Source organism: Adiantum capillus-veneris, chromosome 21 (genome assembly GCF_014529385.1).
Source record: "Adiantum capillus-veneris isolate H3 chromosome 21, ASM1452938v2, whole genome shotgun sequence".
NCBI lineage: Eukaryota > Viridiplantae > Streptophyta > Polypodiopsida > Polypodiales > Pteridaceae > Adiantum > Adiantum capillus-veneris.
The window spans coordinates 12852328-12879499 of record NC_140951.1 but is presented as its reverse complement, the minus strand read 5'-3'; the positions used below and the strand labels follow the sequence as shown (position 1 = coordinate 12879499).

The following is a 27172-nucleotide window of genomic DNA, read 5'->3' as shown; positions in this document are numbered from 1 at the left end:
TTGGGCCTTGATAAAAGATAAAGCCCCGACTGATGTCAAGGATGCTGTGGCAAAGGCCAAAACGTTCCATTTGATAAATGGAGCAAATTATGAGAAGAATAGGAATTTTGATCACCAATCCTAGCGCTGGCACCAGGCATCCAGGCATCCAAACAGCTTTAGCATTGGCCAAACGATATTTCTATTCGACAAGGATGCACTCTTATATAGAGAGCTATGTGAAGAGGGTACACTCAGTATTAGGTCAACAAGGCAAAGCGCCTTAGAAAAGTGGACCGGCTACATCAATTGGAAATCCATGATGCCAAATGGCACAGTACTTATATGGATTTTATTGTTGGTTTGCCAAATACTAGTCGTGGCAATGATGCCATTTGGGTTGTGGTTGATCGACTCACAAAAATGGCATTCTATGCCAACGAAGTGGATAGTAAAAAGCATGAGTTGGCAATTTTATTTATCGATCGGCTTTATAAGCGATATCATTTGTAAGAGGATATCGTCAGTGATCAAGATACCAAGTTAACTCCATGATTTTGGCGAGATGTGTTTGCTCACCTTCAGACGAAGTTAAGTATGTCATCCTCTGATCGTCGCAAGTCCAGCGGAGAAACTAAAGGGATGATTAAACAGTGAAGGACATGTTGAGGGCTTATGTCTCTCACAGGCAGTCTGATTGGGAAAGCTACCATCCACAATTAGAGTTTACCTACAATAGTCGCAAACATTCTACTATTGAATTTAGCCCATCATGTTCATGCATAATTTTTGAGCCTAAATCCCCTATTGTTGGCCTAGAGAAAGTCAAAGATCGCTAGGAGGGCACCTCGTGCCAACAAAAAAGAACAAACTGAACAACTTTAAGCACTTCAAATAACAACTAACTGAAAGAGATACACGACACACGAGACGTGGAGTGGCAGAGTTCCATCCCAAGACAACACTGGCCCCAATCCCTAGCACCCCTTTCGGTATTTCTTTATATTGCTTCAACATGGGACAACTCCCATGGCTCTGCGCTACATCTCCCGCGGGTAGACTGCCAAAGTGAGAACCCATGGGTCATATTTAAAGGCCCTTGGTCTCTAGAAGCATATACATGAAAAGCTTCAAGATCTAAAAGCATCTGGTCCCAAAAGCTCAGCACAAATCAGCCAGCCCAAAAGCAAGAAATCCGTACAATTGCCACATCAGAACTACCAACGAAAAATTCGGAATTCTGTCACATCAGCACTGTCAACGTAAAATCCAAAAGTCTCCCACGTCACCAATCAGCTCAGATTCAAGGTCATCCGTACAGCATAGTCACTAATTACGCCATATATTGTGTGTGTGGGTTGGTCCTGCTTTATTTTAATATTTTATGTCACAAGGGCCCCATCGAACGAGGTCCCATAAATTGGTGGGGACTTCTTTAAAAGTCCAATAACGTTCGGTAAAACTCTGTAAGTTGGTAAGACATCTTCTACTCCTACTCTTAGGGTTTAGGCCCCTTGGCCGAGATCCGCAAGTCAGCTCAGATCTTCAGTGGCTTGACAAGTTAGCAGTTTGTGACATCCCCCCTTCTTGAAAGAAGAGTAATCGTCCTAGGATTTCTGTATATCTGCAAAACAACTCAAGTTAGCTCAAAAAGAATTCCGAGGGACAATCGGTATCACACCCAGACCATGCTAATCTGTAATGGGTATCTCACTCCATCTCGGAGCTCTTGATATTCTAGCGTAGCAAAAATAGCCATCACACCTAGACCGCGCTCATCTCTAGCGGGTGTCTTGATGCACTAAAATTACACACCCTGGCAATCTCACCCAATTAGAAATATTCAATGGTTCGCACATCACAATGCAACACAAATGCTCACATATGCATGTTACAAGTGACAACGAACACCGCCTCTAAGCACTCCCCCGAGACAGACAATCTGCGGTATGAAGCTACTGAATGAGTATCTCGTCAATCCCCCCCCCAAACAAAAAATAACCTAAAAAGGTCTCGGCCATGAACTCAGAGGACTGATACAAGCAAATGCTCCTCAGACTGTAGCCTACATCACTTGGAGCTTTCAAACATACAACCAAACGCTCCCCAAACATCCCGTTTACGTTGTTCGGAGGTTTTTCTGCATACAACAAAACGCTCCCCAAACATCCCGTCTGTCATTCCGAGATTCAAACAATATCAAAACACCATTTTTCGCTACTCCACCCGAGAGTAAATCACCAAGCATTGAAACCAGTATTAAAACAGAGTCAAAAAATTTAAATTGACACCGAGACATGTTTAAAATGGCTACCATCCATTTCAAACAAATTTCAAACAGCATCGCCAAACAATTTAGAAAATTGTTAAATCAAGCCAAAAAAGCATTCTCGACGTTAGTCGAACTTGAAAAGCCGATTGTCTTTCCATTTTGAGACTTGTACCAAAAATTAGGTTTAGATTTCTTCCAAAAATTTGTTGTCGACCATAGCATGGGCCATAAGCTCTTGGACAGACACTGTTCTTGTAGCGGTGATGGTAGTCCCACACCATAGCAATCACACTACACCTCCAAGGTTATCAGCTCGAGAAGAGACTTGTTAAAAGATGTCCAAAGACTGCAAGTTGTAATCTTCTAGGGTTTCTGTGGCAATCATTTCACGATATCAAACTCTGTCAATAGCTGCATTCCCAAAGAAGATGTCTGAAGGCATGCAACTTCATTCAAAAATTTTCTTGAAAACTTGCCAAGTCCCTGGAGTGTGCGGCTTGGTAGCTATATATATCCATCAATCCATGGCACTGCCTCTAACACAAACGGTGGCTCGAAAAAAAAGACTTCGATCCTTCTCTTGCAAGTGGTCTTTAAGGCTTATGCCCCCGTAACACAAAGCGATGAAGACGGGAGCGCGCCCGATGTGTGATGGACTAAGGGTGGGAGTGACTAGTAAGTCGGGGGCAGGCACACAAAGATTCTTTGATTTAAAAAAATTGGAAACGCCATCTTGCTCTGTCTGCTTTTTGGTAGGACCACACGCTTTCACCATTTGTCCATCGATCAAGTTCCAAAGTACAACTGCCAAAATCCGTATTCTCCAAATCAAGTGCTCCAGCAATCTCTTCAAGCCAAAGCCCACATATCCCAATTTGTAGTGTTGATTTCCAAGTTAAAAATAAAAATACCTGGTTGTCATTGTCAAAGTCCACGATGCATGGAAACATTCATCGCCGTAAAGCACTTATCTTCTTTGATCCATGAGCCACCTTGAATTCCTCAAGCTTATGGACTTTGAGTACGACCAGTTTGTTGCACACATTGAGGCAGAGCTAGCTATAGGGATACCAGAATAGTTGTCCCGCTTTTTAGTGCCCTTTCTCTCACCATTCAGGGGTACCATGCCAAGGACGATTTTCACATCATGAAGTTGGGGCACTACGATGCTCTATAGGGAATGCCTTGGCACGAGCAAAACGATGCTACCGTTCAAATCCGCAACACAACCATCACCCCAAACAAGGATGGCAAATTGTTTGAAATAGATTTTGTCTGTTTTGAACTTGTCTTGGTGCCGATTGAATTTGTTTAATTATGGTTGCAATGCTCTTTGATAACCTCTAAATGATGTAGACTACGGTCTAGGGAGCATTTAGTTGTACTTGGAGCTTCCAAACAACACAAGCTCCAGTCTCTAGAGCGTTTAGTTGTAGATAGAAACATGTCAAAAATGTCGGTTGTGGTATGGGGAGCATTTGGTTGTATATGGAATCCTTTGAACGACGCAAACTTTGGTCTGCGGAGAGTTTGTTTGTATCAAGATGTCTTTATGTTTTGTGATTGCACATGTGAATCTGGGTCATTTGCGAAGCATTTTGTGAAGCACATGAATCTGGTGCATCATTACTTCCAATTTCAATGAGATTTCTTGGGTATGTGGCCTTAGTGCATTGAGACACCCATGAGAGTTCAGCGCATTTTGGGTGTGATGGCTAATAATGATGTGGATGAGATGACTGGATGAAGATCTAATTGTGGAATTGTATAGTGTAATGTATGCTAAAGAATATGTTGTCTAGTAATCATGGTCATTAGCATGTATGCATAGTGGCAGTGTCTGCTAAAGAATCGATTGCATTTTGCAAGTGTAATTGCGTGTGATAATTCTTCCCTTAACAGGGGTAATCTCACAATGTGATGACGTGGCCTATCCGACTGACGAGAACTTGTTTAAAGCACATGAATGGCTAAAAACGAAGGGGACAAGTTTGGGCACTTAAAAACTGATAAGGTGGCTACAGACAGACATCCCAGAAATAGCGTCGGAAATCATGGAAGTGTATGGAATTTTTGAAAATTGCGGAGATTTTCCTATGGGTTCCAGTTTTTCATATTTGATGTTTTTTGGCATAGGGCCTTTAAATATGAACCTTGGGAGACCTCTCTAGCATCAAATTGCAAAGAAGGGCTCCCCAAAAGTTGTACCTTGTTTAGACCAAATACCGAAAGAGACATCAAGGTTTGAAGCTAGTGCATTTGGAAGCGGAATTGCGCCACTCGATGTCTACCATGTCTCTTCTCTCTCTCTCTCTCTCTCTCTCTCTCTCTCTCTCTCTCTCTCTCTCTCTCTCTCTCTCTCTCTCTCTCTCTCTCTCTCGTTGTGTCTGAAGTGCTAAAGTCTGTTCCAGTTTTCTTCTTGCAGTTGATAAGTTGTGCCCACCGTCAATTACAAGAGCAATTGCTTGAACTCAAGCCATGTTCTAAGGGCTTAGCCTTGCAACAAGAGTGTGGACCCACCAGAGCCTTACCCTTCAAGAAAGAGGAGGTCTTCCTAACCTTGAAGGCTTCCGTAAAAATTGAAATTTCCCCCAAAAAACGTTGTGTAAAAAAGTTGTCTGAAGCTAAGGCCTCTCATTCATCCTTGTGACCATGAAAGGTGTCAAATTTGACACCTTATTCAACTTTTATTTTTATTGTGACCATGAAAGTAATCAAAGTTGATACTTTGTTTGCCTTCCTTGTAATCATTCTTGACACTTTGTGGTGTAAGCTAAGCATAAGGAGTGGGTGTTAGGAGAGTATTCAACCTTAAGTTTTGCCCTTTGATTCGCAAATGATGCTACATTAGCTTGAATGTTTGTAATAGTGTCAATCTTTGTAAATAATTAATTTATTTACGAGAAAATAGTTATCTAATAAGTTGTGTGCACATCAAAATAGAATCAGCAGTTCTAGGGCCTCAAGTGCGCCCAAACATGGGTCAGAGCACCTCAAGGAGACTCTAGCAAAAAAATACCTTGAAGCCCTAGTGATTGGGAAATCGGGCCTTCAATAAGGGGTAAAGATAGCCCCAGCTTTCAAGCTCAAAAAAATTATGCGCGTTAGTGCGAGCAAAGGAATGAGATGGGATCCTTAGAACAGTGATCATAGGGCCGGAATTATTTTTAATAAGGCACTAGGATAAGCTAATTAAATTAAGTTAAATTATTTGTGCAAGGACTAAATGTCCAGATAAGTTCAAACATGTGGTGTAGGAGTAGTGTCAGTACCGCATTGCACCGGGGAGCAGCTAAAGTTTTCATAAGTAGCATTCATGTGTGCAGTTGTGAGTTAATTTGCACATTTCATTATTAGCCTAGGTTTTTAAGTTATTAAGTGTGCCACTTGGAACACTTACCCATGCAAAGTGACTCTCTCTCTCTCTCTCTCTCTCTCTCTCTCTCTCTCTCTCTCTCTCTCTCAACTTCCCTCATCCTCTAGCAAATCACACTTTAAAGTTTTCACCAATGCAAGTTTTGGTAAACTTTAAAGCACTTGTTGCCACTTACGAAAAAAAATACACAAATAAAGAGTAAACACGACTTGTCACTTGTCCTTGTAAATGGACTTAAACTGTTTTAAGTACAGCACCATCTTTTGGTTCTACCTTTGGGGGAGTAGGAATTTCAGCTGCAAATGTTTGATTATGATATCGCCTTGCTTAGAGCCATGGCTAACAAATCCACATACTCGCGACTTTTGACCCCTATCTCATCATGAAGAAGGTTTCATTTTTACCTCTCCTTTTTGCCAAGTCACAAACATTGTCACAAAAATACGGAAGCGTAAACTAACTTTTAAATTGCAATTCATATACTCAAGAGAATTTGGTGAGAGAGAGAGAGAGAGAGCTTGACACATCATTGGGGACTAGAAGATGGATTGGTAACCCCCCCCCCCCCCCCCCCCCCCATAAAGAGAATATCTTTATTACTAAGGGAGATTCTTTACAAGCACATGAACGGGGCATCGCCCGTCCTCTATTGTTCTTTGTTTTGTTCTGACTACTGACTGAGAGAGCGTTTCCACTCTCCTTCTGCTAAGAGGACTTCCGCCCTTCTGTAAGTCTTGTTGAAAGCTCTCATCAGGAGAGTCTTCCAAACAGCTTGTCGGAAGCTCTCACACGGAGAGTCTATCTTCCACTATGTGTTGCCCTTCATGCGCAATCATTCATGCATCGAACTCAAGAGAGAAGCAAACAAAATACACGCACATATGCTTGCTGTAATTTTCTGCACATAACTTGAAATTCTTAACTGTGTGCGCTCCTACGCCGAAACGGAGACCTTCTTCGCGATGGAATAGCACCAAACCTTGCGTAGGCGTAGGATAAGTAGAGAGGAGTGAAATTCTGTGTGTGCTCCGTTGAAAGCAACCCTAATCGAGGTAATTAGGGGCTGAAAACAGAGAATTTACAGCCACCGCACTCTACGGAGAGAGTGCCTATTGCAACTTCTCGTGACGAATCTTCACCAAAAGGTGGCTATGACTGTGAGAGCCCTTGTTCTAGACAATGGGAGCACGAGGCTACCACATATGTCGCAAGGGGCTGCTCTCAAGCTTCAATGGAGGGCTCCATCGCGTAGAGTACGCTCACATTGGGGTGGGGGTGCACTGCCAACCTCAGAAGAGGGGGAGAGGTTGCTCTCATATAGCTAGCCAGAGAGGGGCAGTAGCATACTTTATCGCCTTGATTTGTAGCATGAAAAAACACTTCATATACAATGATAAGTTATTTTCACAAAGCATGTTCTACAATTTTCACTCATGTAGCATCCACAAAGATAAATATAAGTTTTTCAAAACAACAACTCTCTCTCTTGCAATGGCATCAGCCACTAAGTGTTGGTAACCTTTCTCCATTTTGAACTTTCCAAATGCAAGCTCGTCAATGAGAGCCTTGCATATATGGCGCGTGGTCTTGTTCACCATGTTATGCATGAGACATAGTAGATGATACATGTGGCCGCTTGCTATCCTATCGTGACCACTCCACCTGTGGAAGAAGTGGCCGCAATCGATATATTTCCTCCAAATAGTGAACTGGAGAAGCTGCCTTGCATGCCTGGCATCATCTTGTACAAGCCTCCATTGTTCCAAATGGTCCATTTCCCCCATAAACAATCCATGAATTCCTTGGCCTGCCATCCTGATAAAGGTGTGTAGTCTCCCCATGAATCCAGGGAAATTTGTGTTTCCTCCCGTATGTTGCTAACTCCCTGGATATTTAGATTCTTTAGGGGTCTTTGCCTTTTTGATGGATGCTTTGATTCGATAGTTCAAAGGTCATGCCAAATTATTCCATTGCTTAAAGACTGTCTTCATGGCCTTCTCCCCCATGTAACATATTGGGGATCCTTAGCAAAGGTGAGAAAAAAATCCAACACGTGGTCGACTTAAGCCTGCCTCTCATCTTCACTGTTACGAGACTCATCATGGTCATTGGTGTCTTCGTCATGAACGACTTCAACCTTGAATGCTACTCTTCACGGTTGTTGACATCCTTGAAGTTTTACATAGCCGTTGAAAATGAATGTTGAATCTGGATTGGATGACCCTTCGAAGGATAATTTGTTGTGCATTGAGTGAAAGAGAGTATATTACACTGCACAGGAAGAGAGAGTGCAGCTCATAGACTGTAGACTCCGAGTAGAGAAGATGGAGAATATGAGGTAGAATGAGAGTATATTACACTGTAGAGGGCGGCAGCTGATAGACCGTGGAAGAGATGGAGATTATGAGTTAGAATGACGGAGAACGAGAATAGGGAGATGGAGAAGTGGAGTTCCTCTCCTAAACAATATTTTTCCTGAATAAGCACCCTTGGCGGTATTTCCTTACTGCCTTAAAATTCTGCTAGAGTGCAAAGAGCTTTGGAAGAGAAATGGTGCCCCAAAAAGTGTAGAGAGACATACAACTGGCTTTTCAGCCACCCAAAGAGGCACTGAATGTTGCGATTCAGGGGCACTGACTTGTGTAATAGGGACATCCCACTCTGAATCTTCTCTTTCCACCTTCAATCTCTATCAGTTTTATTGGGTTCTTTCAAGTTGTTATGAAGTCTTAAAATGATTCACGTTTGCAGAGAACAATAGTTCACCATTATCTTCCCATACATTACCTCCTTCTTTGACCTTTTCAACAAGCATCATGACCTATCATTAGCATTGCTAAAAATCAAGTAACATAGACTCATAAAAATCAACACACACAAGCCCTGAAAATACATTGTAGAGACTAATACACAACAGAAACAAAACTTGGAAAATAATTGGAAGAATAAAAACTTGACAAGCAACTGAAACTCCAATTTAGTACTCACAAAATCTCCTACCTTAGCAAGAAATGTAGTGGGTCCTATAAGATAACAAATGTCTGTCAGTAGTTCCTCTAGATTTCGACGAAATCTGATAAGCCCATCAGGAAGACTGCCAGTTTCATTCAACTCCTTTGCACTATCTTCTGAGACCTGAATTTTCAACTTTTACTTTAGACTCAACCTCTCCTCATGGAAAGATTGCAAAAATTCAATCATAGAGCAAACCAACCAAGCTAAGGATGTCAAAATTGCTTAACCATCATTATTCTGAACAACAAGGTCACCTTGGCTCTAAGAAACAAAGTGTCAAGGAGAAGCGCATAGACAGGAGTAAATGCAGCCAATGCATTTTTCTTCTCCACCTCGTTGTTTAGTGCCAGAATGAATTCGACAATCGCACACCTGCAAGACGTAAAAGCACACGCTGATTTCTATATATAATGAGTAATCCGTAAGTGCCTGCACGGTTTAACAATATATTCCTTCATAAGTTTACAATAGTCTCAATTCACGAATTATAAGAGGGAATAAAGCACTCATAAAACTATAAAAGCAAGGGACAAAAGAAAAGAAAAGAAAAAACAAAAACAAACAAACAAACAAACAAACTAAACCACTTTGTTTGCTACGAAACAAAACTAGATAAAACAAAACGTTAGTGACTTAAATATGTTTTTAGAAAAGGAATGAGTAAAATAAGTTGACGCAACTTACTTGGCTTAAAACAAGTACTTAACTTTAAGCAAAAAAAGATAAGACACCTTAAAAACTTAATCCTAGAAATCGAACTTCACACAACAACTTCTAAAGGAACACATACTTAAGTCCTCGGGTAAGCTAAATACGAAATTGAAAAATTGAATACTACTACAAACCTACGAAGAGCAAAGATCCAAACTTGACAACATGTGACCTCAATTTCGCTGCTTGTCCAAACAGGAAGAATAGGATTATCATCTTTATCATGCATAGCTTGGACAACAGCTATGACATCCCTACTCACGTCGTCAGTGCCCAAGTGTAGGTGCAGGTTTGTATAGAGTTCATTCATGCTTTGAACGTACTCTACAAAACCAATGAGCTGAGTTTCTATCACCCTCCAGGGGTGATGGGCATAGTTGACACGTACGGTCACGTACGATGGTTACACGTACGAAGACGTGCGGTACTAATCGAACTAAAAAAAATTAGACGTATGTTGAAGTAACGTACGATGCAAAAAAATAAATCATATATTTTTCAGAGCTTTTACTCTATTATGAGTAACTACTTAGTATTAAGTACATACAACTCAAAGGAGATGTCTTACAAGTAAGAACATTAAAGATTTAGCCATGGACATTGGAAACGGCAATGTTCGAAAAAAGATGATTGTGATTGCATTTGATTTCATAATTCATTACATAAGTAGAGAGTCGAGGCTCGAGAGATACAAGTGACAAAAAGTAGTGACACAACTCATAGTCTCATGGCCCATGGGTGCAAACTTTAAAGCATAAAGAGAGAGTTCTAAGTGCTCATATCGCTCTCATCACCGGAGTTGTGGTCCGAGCTTGAGCTAGAGCTTGAGCTAGAGGTAGCTGCATCATCCTCATCACTACTTGCATCAGATGCACTAGATGCAAGACCATAATCTCCCTCACTAAGGATGTTGCCCTCATCATCAAACTCTGGCTCTCTAGGATCCGCAGGCCTAGAAATGAACACATTCTCTAAAGTGGTGTCCGCCATAGTAGATCCGCTACCCGAACCTCGCCGCACATAGGTCCTGGGTGTCCGTGCCGACGCTCTTCCACTCCCACGAGCAACCGAAGTGGAAGCTCCTCTACCTGTGGTTGCCAAAGCTCGCACAACCACCTTCTTGCGGGACCGTGTGCGAGAGACACGGCGATCAATCTCCTCCAACTCCAAGTAGAGGTCTCGAAATATTTGCTCCTCCTCTGGATCGCGATCTTTGTTGAGACTCTTAAGAGTCTCAATGGAGAGCTTGCATTCATCTACATTCACCTATTTGTCATTTACAACATGCAAGAAGATTAATGGAGTTAGCAATTTCGCATGCCAAAAATATAAGCACATGATACATCATACATATTACATCATACATGTGAAAGCATAAATAAAGAGTATGATGTAGCCAACTCAATTACCTGCCTAGCCATTGGCATCTCATGCATGGACCTCAACATGCGTAAATTGGAGCGACAATAGATAAGCCGTTCCAATTGCTTCGTAGAAAGCTTGTTGCGGATCTTGGTGTGTATAAGAGAAAACGCCGACCAATTCCGCTCACATGCACCCGATGAGCAATCCTAGAGCACATAGATGATAGAAGAGAGGCATGAGATTTGAATTGTGGGAATTGAGAGGTGACTTATGTCACATGAATGATGAATGTCAAATGATGACATGATTGAGATTATAAATTTATAATTTATGGTATGGTATTATGTATAATTATTAATATATATGATATACCTGTCCAAGAACCCTCAATGCCACCCTTTGAAGGTGAGACAATTGATAGCCAAAACATTCCCACCAAAAAAGAGGCTTCACTAACGAATCCCTCACACAGAGGAAGCGAATGCCGTGCCTCTTTGGTCTCCATAGTTGATGAGCTCTTGGAAAAACTCTCCATGGTGTTCTTCATTGAGTATCTTTGGAAGGTACTTGTCGCGCTCCTCTTGAAGTGCTTGATCCGCAAAGATGGATGGCTTTTTGAAAGCCGGATGCAAGAGGGCAGCAAAGCCATGGATTGGTTGCCTCATCCAATCCCACCGCTTTTTAACAAGGAAGAGAATGTCATCTCTCTTTGGAGAGTCCTCCAACACATCACTACAAAGAGAGAGAGAAAGATAGTCAAGCATGGAAGGGTAGAACCGTAGATAGAAAAAGACAACTTACAATGTACATAAATTATAAGGTGATATGTTTACCGTGAACCATCGGGTGCTCCATCAAGAATGGTGGATCTCTCAATCTCCTTGTAAGCCTCCTCCATGAAGTGGTAAAGGAGACCTATGGTAGACCCTTCCATGTCGGTCATCGGAAGCACCTTATACAATGGCAATACCACCATGACAAGACCCTTGACCTCTTGCCAAAACTCCTCCTTCAAGCAAAGCCGTTGGATGGCCTTTGCATCTTGTTGGGATGATTGGGTCTCTTCTTCAATCCATGCTTTGAACTCATCCGAGACCATTGTCTTTTGCAAGTTGGTTTGCACATCATAGAGGCGCTCAAGGAGGAGCCACATAGCGGCAAAGCGTGTTGCGGAAGGCTTCTTCAACTCCAAGCCGGAGTAAGTGCGATATATCGCAAGTACTCTCACCTTTTTGTTGATGAAGTTGACGATGGAGAGGGCTTGGGATAGAATGTCCTTTACCCAAGGTAGGTCGCCAATGTCCTCCAAGAGGAGGTCAATGCAATGTGATGCACATGGAGTCCATACTATGTGTGGATACTCCGCCTCTAGCTTTTTCGCCATGGTAGCACAATTGGAGGCATTGTCAGTGATTACTTGAATGACGTTGCTTGGACCGATCTACATATGGAGAAAGAAGGGAAAGTGAGAAGAGCCAAGGCAAAAGACAAAATTGAAAATAGTAGATACTTGAGAGTGGAATCAAAAATTTTACCTCTTTTATGGCTTGACGAATGTGGCGGTAAATGAAGGCACCCGTGACCTTTTTCCCCCTTGCTCCCGCATCAACCGCTCGCAAGAAGTAGGTGCCAAGAGGGCATGAGACAAGGATATTAATGATTCCCCTCTTCTTGCGGTCACTCCATCCATCGGTGAGAATAGAGCAACCATACTTTACCCATGCGGCACGCACGGGGTCAAGAGACTTGTCGATTCGTGCCCTCTGTTCATCAAGCTTTTTGGTGCGCATGTCATGGTATGACACTCCCGTCCACCCTTCACATGGACCAACCGCGGCAATAGCCTTCACCATGCGTTTCCAACGATCCGTGCGAAGAATATGAAAAGAGAGATTGCACTCAATGATGGTGCGTGCAATCTCTATCTCCGCTTGTCGTTGCCTCTCTTTGAGGAAAGACAATGGACCGGAAGTTCCACCCACCCTTTGTGCAAGAGTAGCTTGCTTTGGAGGCCGCCCACTATGACTTCTTTTGCTCTTCTTTGAGACGCTACCACCTTCGGTGGAGGCCATGGTAGCGGCGCCAAATGCAACGGACATTGATGGAGAAGCATCCTCTCCCGAATCGGAGAGATCATGGTCGGGCGGAACCACCTCCTCCGATGCCTTTGCAACCCCCTTGCACGTCTTCAAGGGAAGATACTTTGGTTTGCACTCTTGGAGAATGTCGTCGGGGATATTCGGACAAGGACTCGCTTCCTCTCCCATCTTGGTCAAGTGGATGATAAGGCGGGTGGAGCTTGAGGTTATGGTCTTCGGACAATATTTGCAATACCATTTGCAAACATTTCGCTTCTTCTTCACCCTTTCAAAGTAGTGGCAATGCTTGTTGAAGGCTTCATGAAGAGCGGGCGGCATTATGGAGAGCTTGAGGGATGGGGAGTGATGAGAGAACTTTGGAGTAATGGGGAGCTTGAAGGAGATGGATGGAGAGGAAGGGAGCTTAAGGAATAATGGAGAGCTTGAAGGAGATCAAGGGAGCTTGAAGGAACAATGGAGAGCTTGAAGGAGATGAAGGGAGCTTGAAGGAATAATGGAGAGCTTGAAGCCTTGATGGAGTGCCAAAGCTTGAAGCCTTGGCCCTTGATGAATGGAGAGAGCTTGAGGGAGCTTGAGTAGGGAAGGAGATGAATGAGAGAGCTTGAGGGATATATGGAGAAGAAGAGAGGGTGGGCAACCTTATATAGGTTTTGAGGAGAGAGGGAGAAGAGTTGAAGAGAGAGCGTGCTTCAAAATTCAAATTCCATGTGCCACGGCCATGGTCCATGTGGCTTTGACATTTGTGTGTGTGTGTGTGTGTGTGTGTGGATGTTGGGGGTGGGATGGCACATTGGCTTATGATGCCCCAAGGGCCAAGGCTCCAAGGCCCCCAACGTTCAAGTTTTGGCGTTCAAAAACTGCCAGCACGTGGAGCTACAAAACCGGTGTAAAAACGGTCAAAAAAGTCCGCCAACAGTCATTTTTTTTAATCGAACGGAACGGACGGGACGGGACGGAACGGACGGATCGTTCCGTTCGACGGACGTGGACAACCCAGGCATTGATGGGCATGCTCAGCCATGATAAAGGCTAGCATTTGTCAAGCTATAGTAAAAATACTAGAAGCGCTAGAGATCAAAACAACAACATAACGTGTTATTAAGTCAAACAATAAGTGGGCTTTGTAGCTCCCCACTTCTATTGAATTTACTACTAATTATCTTGAACATTCCAAAGGAAGAAACATTAAAAATAAACTTGCTACGATGCAAAAATGAACGAACGTTTTTCATGATTCTTTTGAATGAGTATCCTTTTTCAACTAGTAAAGAAATGAGACGGCAAGATTGAACAACAAAAGCAGATTTACTAGAACAAAGACGAGAAAATCTAAATAGTTGAGAGAAAATGACACCGTACTTAGCTAAAAGAGAAATGTTCGATATGAGGCATATGGATGATTTTTAGATTGCCATATTTCAGTTCAAGGCGCTTATCATAGATATCTACTTCTAATCCCAAGGGAGTCTTTAAAATCCTCGGGGCTAAAAAGACACAACAATCACTATTTGTGGTACAGTTATCCACCTGTGGACATTGCTGTGAAGGCATCTACATATTTCTGAAGGAGGGACAGTCATTGGCTTGGGGAACTAAACGAGTTGGTATGCTACCAGCTGCAGCACAGGCAATGCTACAAATCAAGGCAAGTTTATGGAGGCCTTCTTCAGGAGGGGCATTGCATCTGTGAAGCACAGCCTGGTTGGGACAACTCGTTGGTAAATATCAGATCGGTAGCAAGAAGCGCAGTACTGTGGGTGGTCGCTGTCCGACTACAGTGCAGCAATGCTGAAGCAAGAAGCAAGTGCATTGTGCAGCATTAGATCAATGTAGCCAATCACGCACACAACTTCAATCAGCAGTTCTAGTGTACAAAATGATGGCCCATAAAGCAGCTCCCAACGAACAACAAGCAGTAGAGCAGAAAATGTGAAAACAACACACACAACTAACAATATTCAATACACAGAATAACGCAAGTACCACCTAGAGAGAAGGATTGGCCCCGAAATGAAGCTCCTTGCAGTATTTGTTTTATTAGTTAACAAGCATGCCAGGTCCAAGTACAATTTTATCCAGACTCAACTAATCTGCAAGCACAAACTGTAGTTGTTTGAGCCACATATGAAGGTGCCGTATCTTCATCTATGCTTGCCCAAAATGGACTATCCGAGAGAGAGAAATGAAATGAAATAAAATGTTATATTAACATCTTTAAAAGGCCAAAATGACCTATGAGACCAATCTGTTACAAAATGGTGAATCTAATACCATGTCTGGGTACAAAAGAACTAGATACTACTGTAACAAACTGTTGGCGTGTCAAAGCCTAAAGAATGGAGTCAACTTACAGAAGCCGGCCGAGGGGCCTAAACCCTAAGAAGAACAAGTAACAGAAGAAGTCCTACCAACTTATGGGGACCCCGTTCGATGGGGCCCCAAGTGACATAAAGGATTCAAATAAAGCAGGATCCGGACACACGCCAAAACTGATGACATGGCAAATTTCCGAAAATTGCGTTGGCATGATGACGTAGCACGCTGTACGGATTTCCGCGTTTTGCGCTAGCTGATGACGTGGCAGGCTGTACGGATTTCTGTGATTTACGCTGACAGCTTTTTGGCTTTGCTTTTGGACCGGAAGCTTTTGAGTTTTGAAGGCTTTTCACTATAACTGCTTTTCAAGCCAAGGGCCTTTAAATATGAGGTTAGGGCTCATTCTCTGGCATACTTCCTGGCGAAGGTGCACAGTCTGGAGTACCGGCTTGTACTGTGTTGATGCAATATAAAGAAATACCGAAAGGGGCGCCAAGGTTTGGGGCCAATACTCTCTGGGGTGGAATTCCGCCACTCCGTGTCACATGTCGTCTCTCTCTCTTTCAGTTCAGTTGTTATTGAAGTGCTAAAAGTCTATTCAGTCTGTTCTTTTCTATTGGCACCTGGTGCCCACCTTGTGACAACTATTACTAGAATCCATCCTCATCTGCACTCTGGATAGAGAGAGAGAGAGAGAGAGAGAGAGAGAGAGAGAGAGAGAGAGAGAAAGACTCCCTCTACACCTATAGAGAGAAACTGAACGAGGGAGAGAATCTATTTATTCATTGTTGCCGAGAGTTGTGGTTAATGGTTGGAGGTTCTTCCGTGGTAAACTCTAGCTTTCCCTTCATTAATTTGTAGCCCACTGTGGCATGGTCCGTAAGCTCTTGCATGGTGGAGACTTGCTTGGAGAGAGAATATTCTTGCAATGGTGATGGTAGCCCAATGGTGTATCGCTCGCATTGGGCCTCCAAGGGAACGAACCTAAAGAAGGACACCGGACGGTACAAGTCGAAGAACCTTTGGTTATAGTCGTCCATGGTTTCGGTGGCAAGCATTTTCAAGTTGCCCCCCTCTGCCAAAATCGGGACTTCAAAGAGAGAAGTCATATAACTGCGTACAAAGACTTATACCTAGATGAATCCAGGATAAGCCCAGACTCACCCTTGAAGGAAAGTGTAGGTATAGACCCATGGTAGTCACCCACAAGACAATATAACCATCAGCTCCATCATGCATAGTATTGACTAAATACCACCACATCCCCACTAACGTCGTCAGTGCCCAATAGTGGGTGTAGAACTAGGTAGTAACATATGCTCCCCAACACAACACACACCACACACACACACACATGAGCATACATCAACAGACTGTCTTAAAAGCTTTCCAGGTCCTTGGAGCATGGGGTTGTGTCACGATTAACTCCACCATTGCATCGCATTATCTTTAAGAAATCCCGCTCAAATCTTGGATTCTTCTGTATAGTTTCCCAAAGCATAGATATTGTCGAATTGTTGTAGGAGCTGCAATGCTTTCCTCTAACCTTAAACATCGAAAAAGTGGAAAATTTGATTGTTGTGCCACCATCATTGAAATCTTTTGGTTGGTTAGACGCATATTGTGGGTACGGATAATAAGGGTATCCATATGGGCTCCAACCATTGTAGCTTGGTGGCAGTGGTGGTGGGGGAGGTGAGAGCAGCGGTGGTGGCAAAGACAGTTGCACAGGTCAGGGTCAGATGGTTGCACCATATTCCTGAAGACTCCCACGAGCGAAACAGACGGCTGGGAAGGTTGCCTCTTGGAAGATCTCGTACTTTCTGGTGCCGAAGGAGGTACCACATGGGGCATCAAAGGGTGTAACATGTAATTCAAAGACTCTCGTTTTCTCTCACTAACTCCATGAGGATCATCTCATGGAATGTGAAGGTATTAGGAGGGCCCCAGTTTCAGCGTCAGAGGGGTTGGCTGCGTCAGGAGCATCAAAGATTCCTTGTGGGTAGTGAGATTGACATTCTTATGCTTCAGGAGCATCATCTTTGTGAGAGCCGCATTAGACAGTGTGATCAGATTATGCATGGTCGCTATGAGACATTTTGGTCAGCTGCATTTGGACCTGGATGCATCCAGGAAGGGGTATGAATGACTATTGCGGATTCTCTGCAGCAGGCCATTGTGGGTAGAGAACTTATTGTGCTAGGCTGGGCTCAGTGGATCACTATGCAGATTCAAGGTTGCCTCATGGGCTTCCTAAACATCTATGCGCCCAATGTGGCGAGAGCACGTGCAGAGTTTTGGTCTCATATTGTTGAGTCCCTGCCGCAGGCAGAGCAATGGTGCATTGGGGGTGACTTCAACATGTTGGAGGACCCCTCTGACAGGATTGGAGGTAGCCATACTACTGTGCATGAAGTTGAGTTGGCAGCTTGGGAGAGGTTATGTATGACTGTGGGTTTCAGATGTGTGGCAACATTCTAGCTTTTTGAGGCCCCCAGACAGCCTAGCCTTCTCTCGTTCGGACCGCAGAGTGGAAGGAGTGAATCTATCTCGAATAGATCGCCTCTATACTAGTGACCACTTCTGTGACTTAGGTGAGACAGTTTGCATTCTAGCTGGGACTTCTTTTTCGGACCATGCACCAGTGATCCTCACAATGGTAGATAGACAGAGGAGGGGAAGCACGATGCTACGTTGTCAAGAAGTGCACAGTGCGACTAGGAAAGCGCCGGGCCTCTGACTGTGAGAGTTCGCAACAAAATCAAGCAAGTTGTAGAAGATTCGAGGCTAAAAAAATTCATGGAAGCTTCAGAACTTCATTATACATTCCCAAGTAGTTATTTGAAGAGGAGAAACCCTAATTGGTGGCCTCACAGCCTCAAATACAGGGTTAGAACAGCACGGGACTGCATTAGCATACCTTAGGTGCAGGCTTTGTATCTCTTCACAGAGAGGCTTATAGTGCTGATATTGTTGTTCTAAAATGCTCCCTCACTTCTCATAGTCACGGCACCGTGAGTGATGTGACATTTTGAGCCAATTTTGAGCATTTTTGGGTCGTTTTGGACCATTTTTTGCCATTTTTAGGCCAAAAATGCCCTTTTCTGCTCGAAAAAAGCCCAAACGAGCTGAAAAAATCCCTAAAATTGTGGAAAAATCCCATTGGGCTTAAATTTCATCTTGAACCTCATTTTTCCACCGGCAAGCACTCTGGACGCATCTGTTACGTCCGCGCATGAAACCTACTATTTTTGGCCGAGATCGTGGCAAAACGAGCGTGCCACTTCGATACACTTGACATTTGTACATTTCTAAAGCAAAATAGGCATATATTTATGTGAAAAAGCATGCCATGGTGCCACGTCAAGGGCCTTGCTATCCCCACAAGGTATATACAAAGTTGCAACCGTGGCATCTATTTTCCCATATATCGCACTATGTACATCATAGCAGTTGGTCCCACATAGCAAAAGCATTGAGAGTGAGGTAGATAATTTAGTTTCACATTATGCACGTACCACGGCACGACAACGTATCCCCTTCAAACCTGCACATCCTCCAGCATGTGCCACACATAGCTTTTGGAGGTTCAGTCCTCATTTAAGTCAACATACATATCGATTTCATCATTACTTGCAACGAAGTCCAATGCATCATCATCTCTTTCTTCATCCTCATCCATAACATGTTCATCAGAGCCTTCATTTTGACTTTCTTGTGAAACAAAGGGATTTGTATCGCCTCTTCTTTTGAACAATTTATTTCTTTTCCCTACAATGGGAATCTTCATTTCTATACCATCCAACTCATGCAAGGTATAAGTTGCATTCTCGTGTACATGCTTAACCACATAAGGGCCAAACCATCTGAAAGCTTTCTTATCGCTGAATGTTGGTTATCAAGACTACTGTCATACACCAACACCCAAGCACCTTCCTCAATAGCTCTAGGTCTGAGCCTGTGCCTCTTATCAAATTTGTCCTTATTCTTCAACATTGCATCTTTTAAACTTGCTACTGCAAATTCAATATCTTGAGGCCTTCCTTCTAATTGCTTTATGCGCAAAGCAAGAAGGTCTTCCCTACTCATTCCATCTTCCCAAGGCAATACATTCCATGTGGGAATTACATCCTCAATTGGCATTATAGATTTCTGACCATACATCAACTCAAAAGGCATACAACCAATAATTGGGCTATGAGTTATACGATCAGCCCATAAAGCATAAGGCAATAACCTAGGCCACTCTCCCATTTTACCTTTGCAAGCCTTAGCCAAAGCTTTAATGATAGGAGAATGCCCACGTTCTGATTTACCATTCTCCTCAGGATTGTATGCAGTAGTGAGAGTGAGTTTAATGTCCAATCTAGAGAAGAACTCCCTTGCTTTGTCAGCTTTTAACTCATCCTATCCGCTCTTATTTTCCCAACACAGCCATAACGACTAATTACATCATCCAAGAGGAACTTACATATCCCTTTTGTGCTTTTTGTTCTTAGAGCACGACCTTCAACTTGATTAGTTAAGTCTTCTCGTGCAAGCACTATGTATCTCATTTGCCATAAGCCCAATGGCATTATAACCAGATCTACTACCCACTTATAGTGCATAGCCAGTGGGTATGTAGGGTGCAACCCATCACGATGACGTACATTTGAATACATTTGACAAATTTCACAAGACTCCACAAAGTGAGATACATGTTTGTACATACCTTTCCATCAATACCTCTCTTTTCATTTTAGTAAAGGTGGCCTATACCCCTCTATGTCCAGCATAAAGACTCTCATGAAACTTTTTCATAAGCTCATTTTGAGCATCCTTATCATTCACAACTCTCAACGGCATTCCATTTCTTTGTTTTGGATGCTTCCACAAGTATCCATCTTTCAAAAAGTATCCATAGGCTTTTCTACATATTCTTTTAACTCTTGATCTGTCCACCCTTTTTGCCTTGTCAAAGTGCTCAAATAACGTCCAATGAGCAACCAGTCACCTTGATATAGGTCCTCTGTAAATGACTCAAGTGCATTTGACAGGCAAACATGACCACCCTTTGCATAAAGCTAGGATAAAACCTTGTGCCTACATCATCACCCTCAATAACCATGTCTTCTTCATTTTCATATCTTGCTCTCGAAAGCATATCCGCAACTGGATTATCTTTCCCTGCAATATGCTTAAATTATATATTTAAGGACTTTACGTAGGCAATCGATCTCAACATAGCAATGTCAGGAGTTGAACAGCTTGTGATCATTCCAAGAAGAGGTAGACAATCAGTATCCACTGTTACATTTGCACCTATCAAATACTCTTTATCACATTTCACGGCTGTAACTACTCCCATAATTCCCTTTTCACCTGCGGATAATTGCGTTGACGAATACTTAGGACTTTTGCTCCAAATCTCACTACATAACGCTTATCATCTTCATCATCTTTGCCAATCGCCCATCCAATTCCTATGGAGCTAGTATCTACAGTCACAGTCACATGTTTTCCACAATCATAGTTTACTTTCCTTAAGTTGACGACATAAGCAACAACTTTTTTAATTTCCTCATGGCATGTGTATGCATTTCTTCCCATTGAAACTTTTGGTTCTTTCTCAAAAGATGAAAGATGATACAAAGGCTCTGCTACATGTGCATAATGGGGAATCCAGATAACATAAAACACGCATGCACCCAAGAACCTTCGAACCTCAGTGACATTTATACATTTCTCTTTCATTCTTTGAATTACATCAATCTTTGCAAGACAAGGTCTTCTACCATATGGCCCACACATATGTCCCACAATAAGAACTTCATTCACACCAAACACTAACTTTTGCCCAGACAAGGTAAGGTTCACTTCTTCCAACCTTGATAAGATCTTATCACAATCATTGATATGGTTTGCCACATACTTGCGGCACCCCCTTGAGTCCAGAGCCACATCTATATCACCTACATCACATCCTTTGATTGGCACATCATCAAGGAAAGGCATTGTAGTTTGAGGCATACCATTCATCATATGTGCAACTGAATTGGTTGCTTCCTGAGGTAAGGTGCACATCCTTACCAGGCCCAAAGGTGTCCTCATGGTAGTCAGGTCCTTGCTTTCCATTGCTAGTTGGAACTGATCATAACCTGAGTACAAATCTCCCATAGAATATAATGCCCTTCCTGCAAATGCCTCTGCAAATTCATCTACAACTGGCCATGTACCCACATTTCTACTTATCACCTTATTTACAGGTCGCACATCCTGAATAAAGCGTAAAGAACAATTTTTCTTCGGAACTGTGAACCACCTGTTTGAATATGGAGCACAAGAAGGCTCCAAAATACCCATCTTGATCTTTTCATTAGGCAGCTCAATGAGTTTTGGCAAATGAGCCTTTGGAACTGGAATAGGCCTCAAGTTCCAAGGTATGTAAGGGATAGTGAAGATCACCATAGGAGCAATAATGGATGGATCAACACACCCTCTCTCATGAGGCTCAAATGCAAAAGCTTTTCCGTGTTTGGCAAGCATGTCTTCAAAGCATATCTTTTTAGCTTTTGTCAAACTGTCCTCGCAACCAACCTTTAACTCCTTCAAAGAATCCTGCATGAACTTGTGTCCAATCTTGCTTGGGTCACGAAGGCTAGGTTGCAAAGCAGCTTCTTGTTCCATCTTATTTGTGCAATCTTTTGGTAGAGGTAATGCCATTGGTTTCACTTTCTTTGCCACAGACTTATACTTAGTCTCCACTCGTACATCAACACCTTGAGTATTTTTTAAAATCCTCAATGACTTTGTACATTTCTATCGAGCAAACTTTCACAACATCACTTCCCATACACAAATTGAAATCAACTAAAGACTCCAAGTCTTGCATAGTATCCACAAATGAACACTCATCAAACACAACTGCAATGCATTCATCATCTTCTAGCAAACCATTCATCTTCAAACCTCTTTGAACACTATTTACATGTTGTCGTTCACTCCGCTTTAAGTCCTCACACTTTGTAAAAGCAATAGATTCATAGTCTGCTAATCCTAAGAAACCTCTAGAAAATGTTTCGTTTGCATATACATCATGCGAGAACTTTTCTCTTCTCGTACCACTGCAATCCCGCTCTACAATGGTACATGACCAAAACCCCTCATATCTTTGTAGTCCTTGAATTCTTTGTTTGTCTTTGGCAAGGGTTGCTCTCTAAGACTTTCACGGTTCCTTTCATGGTCCACACAAACAGTAGGAAATTGTACTGCACGCTTCCCATCCCTGGTCCTTATCCTAGCATAAGCTGACCCATCGTCCATTACCTTGGTTTCCATGTGAGTAGCAGTGATGTATGGCTGCCCAAGGATAAGAGGGTATGTAGACATCTCCTGTATAAAGAAATTCTTGTAATCTTTCACATCCCCTATAGTCACCTTTACATTTGGACAAGCTCCGTATAGCTCCCCTGATGAGTTGTTTGTTGCACGAATCATCCATCCATGATTTATATCAATTGGCCATTTTCCTTTTTGATAAAGACTCTTTGACATAAGGTTCAGCGCAATATATGGCTCTCCTAAGTCTCCCACTTTTACCAAGGTCTCAGTAGTTGCTCTTGCTCAGTGACTCTTCAAGTAGTAACTCTTGTGAGTGGTCTCGACTTCATCTTTGTCATCCAAGAAGTGAACCTGTTTTACTCCTCCCCTAGACTTGTAGCATCCAACAACAGTTTCATCACCTTACTTGCCATAGACCTGTACTCCCAGTGCATTTAAAGTCTCTTCTTCACCCTGTACATGGATAGATTCAGTAAGAGACTGCCGCTTCCTCTTCATGATATCAATTATCTCTTCATGGAACTCCCTTTTTGCTATTCCAAGGACCTCACCAACGTAAATTCCACCTTACTGTTCAAAATCCTCTCTTCCAAAACTTTTTAAGATATGTTGCTACCTCTATGTCAGATTGGAGCTTGTAGGTTGGACCCTCTGCTTTAGCTTTCGTTGCATCCTTCTTCTTTTCTTTGAAGACTTCTTGCATAGGCACTTCCGGGATAGGCATCTGTTGCGGGGAAGGTGATCTAGGAGGCACTGTGTCATTTTTGCCCCCACTCCTCGTCGCCCGTTTTGAAGGCCCTTCATCCCCACTCTCATGCCTACGTTTCTCTTCGACAATGGCCTCATTGGCTTGACATTTGGCAATGTATGCATGCACTAACAAAGAGTCCACAGGGTCGTTCCAACCTGTTTCTAGCCGAATGCAATCTCCAGCTTCATGTAAGACCTCTTTAGTCATTTTACCCTTCATAGAAGATTCTATTGCTCATGGCCATAGCTCTCCAATCCCATAAGATTCCTCTTCTCCAGTCTTGAATGGTCCCTTTTGCTTAATAGGCTCCACCTTCAGCCCATAGATGGCTGATTCAACCATTGAAATGGCATGGCCAATAGCCATTTCCTCAACTAGCTTCTTTATCCCGCCTTTGCCAAAGTTTGTTCCCAAGTGCTTACCTGTTTCACTTAAGTGAATCTTGCCATCTTTAAAGAAAACAAGCTCCTTTGTCAAAGCATCTTTGAAACTTTCACAATCCCTCCTTCCATGGTTGGTACTATCACACCATATGCATCTATTTACAAATCCTTCTCTATTTTGAGGTCTTTGCCCTATAGATTGGCCTGACGGTTGCCCCTTTTCTTCTAGCCTTGCAAGCTTTAACGTCAATTCTTGCATTCCCTTGACAATGTCGTCTAAGATGGATTTGTCACTCTTTGGAACCATAATAACTGGCTTTATAGGACCCTCGAGAACGCTTGGGGCTTGAGTAGGATTGACTATCATCTTGTCTCTTCGTCGGTGTCTCTTAGTTAGCAGTGAAATTGCATCTTCGACCTCATTCCAATCAGTCTTTAAGCCATGTTCCGCATCCTTATCCTCAAGCAGTAACTCTAACTTCTCTTGAATCTCTTTGCCTCCCGCTTGCAAAAAGAGCTCTGTCTTCTCAGAGTTTAGGGTAGCCTTCTCAGTCCTGATCATAGGGGCGTTTAAATTCCCTTAGCACTTCAGTAGGCGAAAGTCCCTCTTTTGGCCGAACTACCCACTCTAGAAAAGTCCTCTTTGTCACCCTTTCGGAGTCTTCCATGAAATACTCTTCTTTCAAGGCTAATTTGCATTATTCCCAAGTTGCCTCATGCTCATTTCTAATTCCCCTTACATGCTCTCTGATCTCGCGAACCACAGCTAGTTCAAAACTTTGCACCATCTCTGCTTCGAGTACTCGATGAAGCTCCATCTCCTTTACATATCCACAAAGATACTTTGTTACGTCTTTACTGTTAGGTGTAGTGGAATGAATGTTTGAACTTTGCTCAAGATGAGTGCTCCGAACTGTGCTCAAGGTTCCTTTTTACTTACGGAAGGGAGAGCCTACCGTTCCTTTAGTAAGAGAGTGCAATGGACACAAACAAAGTGAATGGACACTGTGAATGAAAGTGCATGAGACTGAGAGATAGAGAAGAGGAATACGACACCAGAGACGTTGTAAAACCCGCCTCTGAAGGCCCCACTCTCTATGGCGAGAGCGGTCTACTTACGATTGCACAAATCTCTACAATGCTTGGACTTGCCGACGATGTCGATGACGATGAGGACGACGACGAGACGGGCTGAAATCTGAAAACTCTAAGGGCTGAAATCTGCAAATCTTGTATCTGTTGAATTCTGACTCTATGTCGATGACGATGTCGATGGCAACGATGCGACGACGACGCGCTGAAAAACGCAGATGCTGAAATCTGCATTTTCCGGGCTGAAACTGTAAACCTTGCGGAAACTGATCGTGCAGCGAGGATCTGCTGCGGGAAGGTGACATCTGCGAGGTTTGGGGGTTCTTCTGCGGTGTCTAAAGGCTGAAAACTGAAAACGCTGGTGGTTCTTGATGTTCCGTCGCGAAGACCTGCAAAAACGTTGGCTTGTCTTGCAGATGCAAAAACGCTAGGGCTGAAAATGGTCTTCTGCTACAAAAACGCTAAGGTTCCTGCTGTCTTGTGGTAGCTGAGGCTGATGTGTTGTGGTTCTGTCGCCAAGAATCTGCAATTGCAAAAACGTTGGCTAATCTGGTCCAAAAACGCTAACCTTCTACTGTGATGCAAAAACGCTAGGGCATCTGGGGTTCTACTGAGAAGTTGCCTGTTGAGCGAGTGCTCCTGCTGCCTCTTCTGCAAGAAAGTACTAGCTCTGGTTTGCTTATATACAAACTTAGCAAAATTGCCAAGGAAGAAACACGGAATGTGACTTCCTTGAATGCATACTTTTCAGCTTTTCATGAAAAATCCGCATACATTTGTGCTCATCCATGAGTGAAACGTGCTTCAACGTACAATATGTCATGCCTAGGAAAAGGGATTACATAAAGGCGTTGACTAAAATATAAGAAACGATCACGAATGAAACAGTCGTACAATACGTGCTGACGAATCAGTTGAGCACATAATACTTCCTGTGAAGATGCTTTGGACCTAGGCTCGAGAGCCAAGATCGGTTCTTCCTCAAGGGGTTCTTTGGACCTAGGCTCAAGAGCCAAGATCGGTCCTTTGTGATTGATCGAATCTGCAATGAGGCTAGCTTCAATAGAAAAAGCATCCACTAACACATCATCCTTGTGAACAATCACATTATCTTCATGCAACTCATCATGCTTGTGAGAAATCACATCTTGATCATGCAAATCATCATGCTTGTGAAAAATCATATCTTGATCATGCAAATCATCATGCTCACCATTATCATTCAAATCATCATGCTTATCGTTGTTATTCAAATCATCATGCTGAGCATTGTCATTCAAATCATCATCATGCAAATCATGTGTGTCTTGCTTTCGAGTAGAAGAGAGTGAGAGAGTCTCCTTTTCCCGAATCTCTTGCATATGTGCCTGAACTTGAGAAAAGAGTCCCAAGAACTCTTTCATGTGTTGGTCGCTCATTTCTTTGACAGCGGCTGCCATTCTTTCTTGGTGTGTGCGCTCCATTTCTGTTTTTCTTTCTGCTCTTCTTCTTGTGTCTCTGCGTTCCATTTCTGCCATTCTTTCTGCATTTCTAGCTTCGCGTTCTAACTTCCTTTTCATAAACATCTGCTCCAACTCCTCTATAGAAGTTAGTGCAATCCTTGACGTAGATGGGGAAGGGGGAGGGTCGGAAAAACCTCCTGGTGGGGAAAATTCTTCTTCGCCTCTCTCATGCTCATCACCTCCAAGCGAAGTATCCATTCCGCTTCGAGTGATGACCATCCACTAAAGTCATGCGTTCTTGTGGTCTTGCGTTCTTAAGTTCACGAGGAACTTGGGTTTTTGGGGGTCTTGAGTTCTTAGGGTTCTTGGGGTTCTTGAGGTTCTTCTTTCGCTTGCAATCTGTGTTGGAGAAGGATCTTCTCTTCACCCGAGTTCTGCTCTTTTCCGCGGGCGCACCCTGTTAGGGAATAAAGGCCTAAGTGCCTTGTACTTATTAACTTATAAGTTAAAAGACTTATAAGTGAGGGGGCCCAAGTGTGAATGGCCCCCTAGTCACTTACTCATATACTCAAAGGTCAAGCCCAAAATGACTATTGTGACTTTTCCCAAACTTCTACGAGTTCTCTCTCTCTCTCACGTATTTTTTCTCTGCCTGTGCTTCTTCTGCGCCACTCTCCTCTTCACCTTCACTCTCATTGCATAGAGTAGCAAGTGGGCTCTCTCTCCTGCTACCCCACACATGGTATCAGAGCTTTAGGGTTTCCAAGAGAGCCATTTTCGCAACACAGATCAGAATTCTGTTCTTGCTCGCTGCGGGAAGGATATTCAACCGTTTTCGATCAACTCTGTCGCAAAGGGATCCTCTCACCGTGTAGAATCGACCTCCGGTGACAGTTTCCCCAAAATTAGGGTTTCAAAAACTGGCGAACAGCAGCCTATTTCTGCTGAAATTGACCAATTTCGGGGTCAATTTGATGCAATTTCATTAGGGCAAGTCTCACAGGTCAATCTTATAGGTGTTTCCACCAACGAGGTTCTGAAAATTCAG

At 43.0% G+C, this 27172-nt stretch overlaps 1 protein-coding gene and 1 pseudogene across 3 annotated transcripts in view; both read right to left on the bottom strand.

Annotated features, from left to right (window-relative positions):
• Nucleotides 1–27172, bottom strand: part of LOC147430560 (ARM repeat superfamily protein) — a 230405-nt gene that overhangs the window by 131493 nt on the left and 71740 nt on the right. For both annotated transcript variants that reach the window (XR_015185630.1, XM_086493156.1), the window contains exons 10-11: nt 8897–9014; nt 8628–8762 (exon numbers count right to left, since the gene is read on the bottom strand). Coding sequence is in view for 1 of the 2 variants with exons in the window: in XM_086493156.1 (XP_086349282.1) it covers nt 8628–8762; nt 8897–9014 (253 nt within the window). In the remaining variant the exon portion in view is untranslated. The remainder of the gene's footprint in view (nt 1–8627; nt 8763–8896; nt 9015–27172) is intronic.
• On the bottom strand, nt 10703–14895 carry LOC147430563 (uncharacterized; annotated as a pseudogene). The gene is made up of 4 exons (XR_015185631.1): nt 12254–14895; nt 11552–12159; nt 11091–11450; nt 10703–10924 (listed from the first exon to the last, which is right to left on the bottom strand). The product of XR_015185631.1 is annotated as an uncharacterized LOC147430563 (transcript).